The sequence below is a fragment of the Mus pahari genome, chromosome 23 (assembly GCF_900095145.1).
Source record: "Mus pahari chromosome 23, PAHARI_EIJ_v1.1, whole genome shotgun sequence".
NCBI classification, from domain to species: Eukaryota; Metazoa; Chordata; class Mammalia; order Rodentia; family Muridae; genus Mus; species Mus pahari.
In genome coordinates, this window is record NC_034612.1 from 28,730,590 (window position 1) to 28,739,896 (window position 9,307).

Below are 9,307 nucleotides of genomic sequence, written 5' to 3' on the forward strand. Positions count from 1 at the left end.
AAAAAAAAAAAAACCTGATATATTTCACTTATGTATTGTGTCTTTCCTGGAGAGACATAGAAGAAACTCTGACCACCACAAATAAGTGGGAGCTGATGGGGACTGCTCCAAATAAGAGGGAGCTGATGGAAGAAATATCTGTCTGTTGTACTTTGCTGAAGCCCCACAGTTATTGTTAACATACAGTTGAGTGGGAGAGAGCCATTATTGGAATTTCATGTCCTGTGTTAGTGACTGTCTTAAGAGGGAATGTTAACATCCATGACTATTATCAAAGACCTAGATGTCTGCTGCTGTATGATTCACTCCATTCTATTGTCATAACTGGGCCAGGGTTTCCTGTATGCCACAGCTATCTTGCTTCAAGATGGTGACAACTGTTCACAGAGGAACTAGCTGTACTATACCCATAACAACGCTCCTTTTCTGTCATGTGACAAAAGTTTCACTTACTTTAATAGAAAATATTCCACTTCTATATATACTACATCTCATTTTTTAAAAATATTTCTGGGTTAACGAACACCTACATTGATCACATATTTTTGTTTTGTAAACAATACCATAATGAACACAAGACTGAGGGTTTTAAAACAGGAATGAATGGTGGTACATGCCTGTAATCCTAACACTTGGGGTGGTGTTGGAGGCAGATGCAAATTGTAGCACTGTATACATATGGATCGATATCTGGGGTCTTGACTTTGTTCCACGGGTGTATGTCTCCTTTTATGCTGAGTACAGATGTTTGAGTTATTGTATTTTTGGAGTATGTTTTGAAGACATATATTAGAATGACTCTAGGTTTTTTCTTTTTGTTTAAAGTTGCCTTCACGATTTTAACTCTTATGATGTTTAAGGCCATTTTTTTTTCAGTTTTGTTAACAATATGATTGTTACTGAAGTGGGAATTTCATTAAATCTATAACTCACCTTGGTTAGTTGGAAATGTTCACAGTTTCCTTTTACTCCATGAATGTGGTCAATTCTCAGCACCCACATCAGATGGTTCACATCTGCCTGTAAACTCCCCTGAGGGCAAGGACCCAACTCCCTCCTCTGGCCTCCACCATCATCTGCACACAGAGCATACACAAACATAAATAACAAAATAACCATAAATATTAAAAACAGTTTATAGCTATTGCAGATTGGATTCTGGGTTTATTTCTCAGCGGCTTTACTAGCAGTGGGCATATGATTCCAGGTCTGGGGGCTTTTGCTTTCTATTCTGTACCCATGGTGAACTGATTCAACTATTCCAACTGTTTTCTATTCCAACTTTTATCTATGTTTTTTGTTTATTTTTTGTTTGTTTCTCTTCTGTATAAGAAGTCATTTAACCGCCGGGCAGTGGTGGCGCACACCTTTAATCCCAGCACTCGGGAGGCAGAGGCAGGCGGATTTCTGAGTTCGAGGCCAGCCTGGTCTACAAAGTGAGTTCCAGGACAGCCAGGGCTACACAGAGAAACCCTGTCTCAAAAAACAAAAACAAACAAACAAAAAAAGAAGTCATTTAACCTTCCAAAGAGGGCAATTTTGAAATTCCCATTCTGATTTTAATTGCTTTTATCCCTTACTCTACTGTTATGTCTACCATTCCTGTGCTTATATTGAAGAAGAGGGTTGAAAAAGTGCATCCTTGTCTTGTTTGAGAACTTGGAGGGAATAAATTCTGACTTTCCTCATCATTGACCTATAGGCTGTGCTGCTATAGTATACATAACTGCTATAGTATAGAAATAAAGACTTTCTGTCACTAATTACTGAGTTTCATGACACTAGGGTATTGACTTTTCTCATGTCTTTTTTTAATGCATGGATGGTGGTGCATGTGAGCACCATATGGCTTTTTACTCTTCATTCTGTTGATACTTGTGAATTTCTGTAACATGAAAATTGTATCCCTGGAACAAATTACAGAGAATCGTGGTTTAGGGGCTGGAAGAAATGACTACGTGGTTAAAGGCACTTTGTTGCTCTTGCAAAGGACCCAGACTCAATTTCTAGCACACACATTGTGACTCACAACCATCCATAACTCCAGTTCCAGGGAATCCAATATCATCTTCTGACCTCCAAGGGTGCTAGACATACACATGATACAGAGACATACATACGTACGACAAAAAAAACGGGATCCAGCATCCGCTCCTGTCTAGGGCCACTGGGCAAGGCAGGACACAGGAAGTCGATCCTAGGGAACCACAGGGTGGGCGTTGGACTGTGGGAAGCCGCAGGATCCCCCACACACACCGTGGCCCTGCGGACTTGCCAGAGTCTGGCCCTGACTCGAACACCACAGATGCTGCTGGGCACCATGGAAGAGCCAGTTCTGGGGTCTCTGGGCCGCGTGGAGGCCAGGGATGACAGGTTCTCACTCTGTGTGTCTCGGGAGAGCTGAGAACAAAGTGGGGACACTCAGGCAGACTCCGGCCTGGGGACTGAAGGGAAAAGGACAGGGAGGAGAGAGCTCTGGCAGGTTACCGCAGGGAGGAGAGAGTCTAGCTAGCTCAGGCAGCTGGCTTAGGGTGGTGGCGCCTGTGGCTGGAGCACAGGGAGGCTTCCCAGCAGGAGGTTAGACACGCAGCTTGTAGAGGGAAACCTGCTCCATTGCTCCAGCACCGTGGATCCCTGGATCCCGATGAGAAGAGGCGGTCCATGGTTTTAGGCATTCAGTGTAGAAAGGCAGAGAAAGGAAGAGAGTAGGGAAGTAGAGGGCAGCCATGGCCACATGGAGAGAGGGGTAGGAGGAAGGGGAAGAAGGAGGACAAAGGCAAGAGTAAGAGCAAGAGAGTAAGAGCGAGAGCAAGACAGTAAGGGGGCGGGGCCATTCTGCCTGCTGCCAGGTAACTGTGGGGGTGGAGTCCGGACAGCCTATGAGACTGAAGGCCACAGAATTATGGCGCTGGGGCCTCGTGTCAGGTGCTTCCTGTCTGGGAGAATGTGGCAAACTTCCTCCAGTCCCTTGCAGACTAATCGCTGGGACTCCGGGGTTCAAACCTAGCTCTACCAGGTTGCCTTTCACGGTCCCACATACATGAAGGCAAAACACTCCTAAGATAATAAATCAGAAATAGAATCATTGTTTATAATCTTTTTATATTCCGTTCTACTTAATTTTCTGTCTTGCTAAGAACATCTACTAGTCTGCAGTTTGCTGTGTCCACTGTAGCTTTTTAAATCACTATAGTGTTAGTCTGTAAGGCTACGGCTGACTTGTCTTACTTTCCTATTGCTATGAGGAGACTCCATGATCAAGGTAACTTATAAAACAAAGCATATGATTTGGAGCATCCTTAGTTATAGTTTCCAAGGATAAGTCTGTAACCATCATGGCAGGGGACATAGCAGCAAGCATGCAGGCAGGCATGGCACTGGGGCAGTAGCTAAGAGTTTACATTTTATCCACAAGTAAGAGAGAAAGAGAGAGGAGAGAGAAAGAAGAAGAAGGAGGAGGAGGAGGAGGAGGAGGAAGAGGAGGAGGAAGAAGAGGAGGAAGGGGAGGAGAGAAAGGAAGGAAGGAGGGGGAGGAGAAGAGAGAGAGGAGGAAGAAGAGGAGGAGGAGGAAGAGGAGGCGAGAGAGAGGAAGAAGAAGGAGGACAGAGAAAGAGAGAAGGAGGAAGAGAAGGAGGAGGAGGGGGAGGAGGAGGAAGAGAAGAGAGAGAGAGAGAGAGAGAGAGAGAGAGAGAGAGCTGGGCTTGGCATGGGCTTTAGAAATCTCAAAGCTCATCTCTAGTGACACATCTCCTCCAACAAGGCCACACCTCCTAATCCTTCCCAAACAGTTCCACCAACGTGGAACTAAGCATTCAAACATATGATCATATGGGGGCCATTCTCATTCAATCCACTACATTTCTTTAATGTTGTTTTATAAATTAGAATAGGTTTTTCTCCAGTGCATTTTAGAAATATTTTGACCATGGAATTTTGTCTGTTTGATTCTAATATGACTCAAAGTTATTCCTGGTCCAGTCTTGTAGGAGTTCTTTAGCATCCTCAGTCTGGACATAAACATCTTCTTATATGCCAAATCCTTACATTCAATCTCTGTGTTAATGCCTTTTCCTTTTGGAATACCATAACAAAATATTTGCTTTCTCCACAGCACTGCATGTCCATCAATGGCCTTATCATTCTTTATATTTCTTTCAGTTTTGTAAACCTGCATGCGTTATTTTTAAATTGCCTGAAATCCATTCTCCTGACTGAGAAGCTCTGTGGTTGCATTCATCAACCTTCTTCCATTATCTCATTAACTGGGACCTTTACATCCATAACTTCTGACTAGTTCTCTTTTATGGTTACTATCTACTTTCTCCAATTCTCTTAAAGATCATGAGTTATCATTCCAGTTGTCTTAGTTAGGAATTTACTGCTGTGAACAGACACCATGACCAAGGTAACTCTTATAAGGAAAACATTTAACTGGGGCTGGCTTACAGGTTTAGAGGTTCAGTCCATTGTCATCAAGGCAGGAACATGGCAGCATCCAGGCAGGCATGGGGCAGGCAGAGCTGAGAGTTCTACCTCTTCATCTGAAGGATGCTAGCAGAATACTCACTTCCAGGCAGCTAGGATGAAGGTCTTAAAGCCCATGCCCACAATGGCACACCTATTCCAACAAGGCCACACCTCCAACAGGGTCACACCTTCTACTAGTGCCACTCTGTGGGTGGAGCATATACAAACCGTCACACCAATGTCTCTTGTTTTGGATTTTTGTTTGTTTGTTCATTTTGTTTTGTTTTTCTTCGCTTCTTCTGTTTCTTCCAGGTTTTCTTACATCATTGCATTGGGTTATGTATTATATAGTTAAATCCCACATAAGAGTGATACCTCAGCAAGTGAAGACTGTGATGTAAATCCTCTCTAACTCAAGTTCTAATTCACCCATTGTGGCAAAGACCCTAAAAATAGGACTGTTGTCTCTTGTCCATAAACCTGGCTTAGCACTTTGATACAAATATCTTATTATTTCCCATTTACAGGGCACTGTTTAGCCAAACCTGAGTTGATCTCCAAGTTGGAAGAAGGATTTGAACCGTGGGGTGTTGCAGAAGCCACCGAGCAGTGCCTACCAGGTTAGTCAATGCCATTGGGCAAGAGTCAGCAAGATGTGAGCTCCTCAGCTACCAATCATATGTCAATGTTTTCACCAACTTTAGTAAAGCCAGACTTTAGACTGGGTTGGCTGACAAATTAGACACCCATTTTATAAACTTTTCAAACTAGGATTCCCTGTTTTGATGTGGTTTGGTCGTTGTTGTTGAAGAATCGTATTTGCCCACCCTCTCTACTGCTGCAGAGGGCTTCTCAGGCTTTCCGTTTTTCTATTTTCTTTTTTTGGGGTGCTAAGGATCAAACCCAGAGCTTTAGACATTCTAGAAAAACACTCTGGCAACTGAGTTCCAGCCATACCTCCATTCTTCACTTGTCTTTTCCCCCTTTTCATAGACTAATTTTTATTAAAATTAATTAGTTAGTTCTTGACCTTTGATTGCCGTATCGGTTGTTGTCTTTGTAATTGTTTAGGTAGCAGTAGTGATCCCATAGATGTATCATCTTTTGGAATATATATTCAGTGAGAAGAAAATAATGAAACAAAGAGAGAAGGGTCACATAGTTTGTTTCTTTTTGTTTTGTTTTGTTTTGTTTTGTTTTTTGTTTTTTAGCAAGAGAAAAGGAAAAACCAGGATTTATATTTTAAAGAAGAGCATCAGGTGAGCCAGCATCCAGTGTGTTACTTATTTACCAACTGAGCACTGCATCATGATTGTGGGAGCTACTTTTGTGTCATTCACATAGGCCAGGGTCACAATTTGCCATAGGCAAGCCTGTGGACAATTTTCTTAATTAGTGATTGATTTAGGGAGGTCTCAGCCTCCTGTGTGGGGTACATCTCTGGGCAGGTGGCTGTGGATGCTCTAATAGAGCAGGTTGAGCAAGCCATGGGGAGCGAGCCAGAGACCCATGTTCCCCATGGTCTATGCTTCAGCTCATGCCTCCAGATTCCTGCTTTGATTTCCTGCCCTGGCTTCCATCAGTCGTGGAGTATGAAAAAGATAGGTAAAGCAAATAAACTTTTTCACCCCCAGGTTGCTTTTGTTTATGGTGTTTTATCACAGCAACAAAAACCAGTGGTCTTGGTTAACTCAGATATACAAATGTGAAAAACAGTGGCCTACCACTTTAAAATATTAAAGTTACAGTTATTATTGCAGTTACCTGTGAATTTTTTTTAAGAAAACAATAAAAGAATGAAGCAGAGGCTCAGGGGGAAAGTGGAAGTTAGAAAGTTGTACTGATTTGGGAATGGGAAGACCAGCGTGTAACAAAGGAGAGAATATATTCTGAGGACAGAAAGAGAACAAACCCATATGACTATGAAGATGTTGTGAGGATAGCTGAAAGAGAGAAACCCAGAAAGGCAAAGTAGACAAAATGAGAGCCACTCAAGTCCAACCTCATCTCCTAAGAGTAAGAGGAGCCTAAAGCCACACCTACAGTCTGGCCTGGGGCCCTGGTGCTGATGGACCCACACTCCTCCACTAGTGAGTGCTATGACCATTCCTTCCCTTGAGGTGGTTCTGTCTGACTTTTTTGTTTTTAATGCAGACTATCGTGGAGAAGTTCTTTGCATTTCTCCACATTTCTTGGGATGCTAGAAAGAGCTACCACCTTGAGAGGGGCCCTGTTATTTTAGACCGAGCTGTTCGTGGGGCCTAAAAGTTGGAAATAATCACAAACCAAGGAGGTGCGGAACACACTTGCAGGGATTCTATGCAGGAAAATGGCCACAAGACACAGTTGTGTTGGTTAGCAGGGTCTGGTGCCCACTCTCTGAGAAGCCTAAGCCAGAGTAAATTCAGAGGGTAGAGAGTGTCTGCCGGCCTTCGCCCCTGTGCTGAGCTATGAGCCCCAGTCACTTCTGGGTCTCCTCAGAGAAGAACAGCAGGACTCAGCCTGCCATCAGCAGGCTTTAGACTTCTACAGTCTAAAAGCTCAATCAGACTCAAGTAGACGCCACCTCCCCTCCCCTCCATGCGCAAAGCCGACTGGAGCGAGTGGGACCCTGACTAGCACACACTCACCACGAAGTGTGTGGACGTTCGCAGTGACTCTTCTATGAAAGCAGGAGAATTCTAAATGAAATGCAGCCCTGTCACTTACAACGTGACCTTGGTGGGCCCAGCCCTCTCTCGGCACCCAAACCCAGTGTCCAGCACCCAGCACGCAGCACCCAGTACCACCTGGTAAGACGATAGAGACTCCAGGTGTATTAGACTCCAGGCAGAACGTCAGTCTCCACCCCTCACTACTGGAAGCGATGTTAGACTTAAAGCTTCACCACTTCCTTCTATGGCCTGTTTTATTTGTGCTAGGTAATTAGTATTGCGGTTTACCTTCATTTTTTAAGTCATCTATTTTATTTTTAGTCTCTTTTTACCTCTATTTTATGTGTTTTGTTCTTACAATGCAAGTTCTTTTTAACATATATATATATATAAAATGTTATAGTATATATTTTATATATAATTGATATAACTATTAACTTATATAAAGTTCTGAAATAAGTTCTTTTAACTTATATGCTTTCTTCCACATACGCTTTGTTTCTGGCCTGCATTTTATTTTACTTTATTTTATTTTTGAGATTTGTCTGTCTGTTGTGACCCTGGCTTCCCTGGTCTCGCTATGTAGACCAGGCTGCCCTCAGACTCACAGAGTTCTGCCTGTCTCTGCCTTCCCGGTGCTGGGATTAAAGGTGTGCGCCACCACGCCTGGCCTCTTTCTGTGTTATTTAACTTCCATTCTCTCTTGTATCTCTTTCTCTCCCTCCTTCCTTTAGCTCATTTTTTCATTATTCATTTAAGTTTTGTTTTTAACCTCACAGTTTATTCACCACTGTTTATTGCCTGTTCTTCCCATGGGCATTGGAGGTGCTGGCAGTGGTCTTTATGTTTTATGTCTGTAGCTGCTTTGTTTAAGTGGTGGGGGTCAATTTCTGTGTAATCTTCTTAATGTGCTCTCAAATTGGGTTTTCAAGAATTATTGTGGATGTTTGTATCTGCGACCATAAGGAAAATTGTCCTATCATTTTTTTATATCTTTATCAGGTTTGGGTATTAGCTCAGGATGAGTTGGGTGTAGTGTGTTGCAGTAAAACTCTAACCCCAATAAACCTATGCAAAGAACACACAACTCAATCACAATGTTTATAAGCTGCACGCCTAGGTTGGGCAGATCTACACTGCTCTATTCCCCAGCTATGAGACCCCTTGCTACTTGAGGCTTCTCCAGGCCACATGGTTCTGCTCCATCTTCCTTCCACCTCCTCTTCCTCTGTCTCCCACGATTCCTTGTCTCCTCTCCCCCTTTCTCTCTTCCTCCCTCTAAAACCTCCAGCCCCACTCTTCCCGCCCACGGCCCAATCACAGGCTCTAGCCTTTATTTATTTGACCAGTTACAATGGGAAGAAGGTTCACATGAAATCATCCACTCCTGTTGGGGCAGCCCCTCTTGAGGAAGCAGAATTAACATCAAAACACAAACAGCACCAGGGCACCCCACAACAGCAGTGTTCCTCTTCCTTAACAGAGAAGTGTGAGGGAAGCACTGTTGTCAGATCTTTAAGGAGATGGGAGAACTCCACAGGGAATCCATCTGATTCTCAACCTCTCTTGATTGGATTTTCCACTACTGTTTCAATCTTTAAAAAGAAAAAAATATGTATTATACTTACAGTTAAGGGCTTTTGACCAGGTTTATAGTAGTAGGCATAAAATACTTCCAGTGAAGCATGCCTCAGATCCAGGTGAAAGTGGCTGGTTATGCCCTTAACCTGCCACTACCACTGTTGTACCTGCGGGCACATCTCGTCAGGAAGGTCGGCATTGTAACGTGCAAGGTCTAGCACTGAGTGAGCCCTCTGATGCCTTTCCTCCCCTGACTGACTGAATAGCATTTTCTGGCACTGTGTAAGCTCCCCAGCAGAGACAGAACTTCCTACTCAGCCAAGGTTGATTTCTGTTGTCTGTGTCCACAGTGAGCTGTGCCTTCAGTAGCAGAGTAGATTACCAGCTAGTTATAGTGGGCAACCCAGAGTCAAGTCAACAGGCTGTGTTGTTTTGGGTGCCTCTGAGGACTCAGTGACCAATAACTCATAGGGAGGTATCCCATGTCTTGGACAGGATTTCATTTGATAAATCATGACTTAAGTATTGTTCACACATAGAGGGTACTTCTGATCAAATTCCTCTTTCTCTGTCTCTCTGTCTCTCTGTCTCTCTGTCTCTCTGTC

General features: G+C 43.5%; 1 protein-coding gene across 1 annotated transcript in view; it reads left to right on the plus strand.

The window, feature by feature from the left end:
• The window catches only part of LOC110313188 (zinc finger protein 420-like), a 36,082-nt gene that overhangs the window by 22,188 nt on the left and 4,587 nt on the right, over window positions 1–9,307 (plus strand). The window contains exon 4 of the mRNA XM_029533884.1: window positions 4,995–5,087. Coding sequence (XP_029389744.1) covers window positions 4,995–5,087 — 93 coding nt within the window. The remainder of the gene's footprint in view (window positions 1–4,994; window positions 5,088–9,307) is intronic.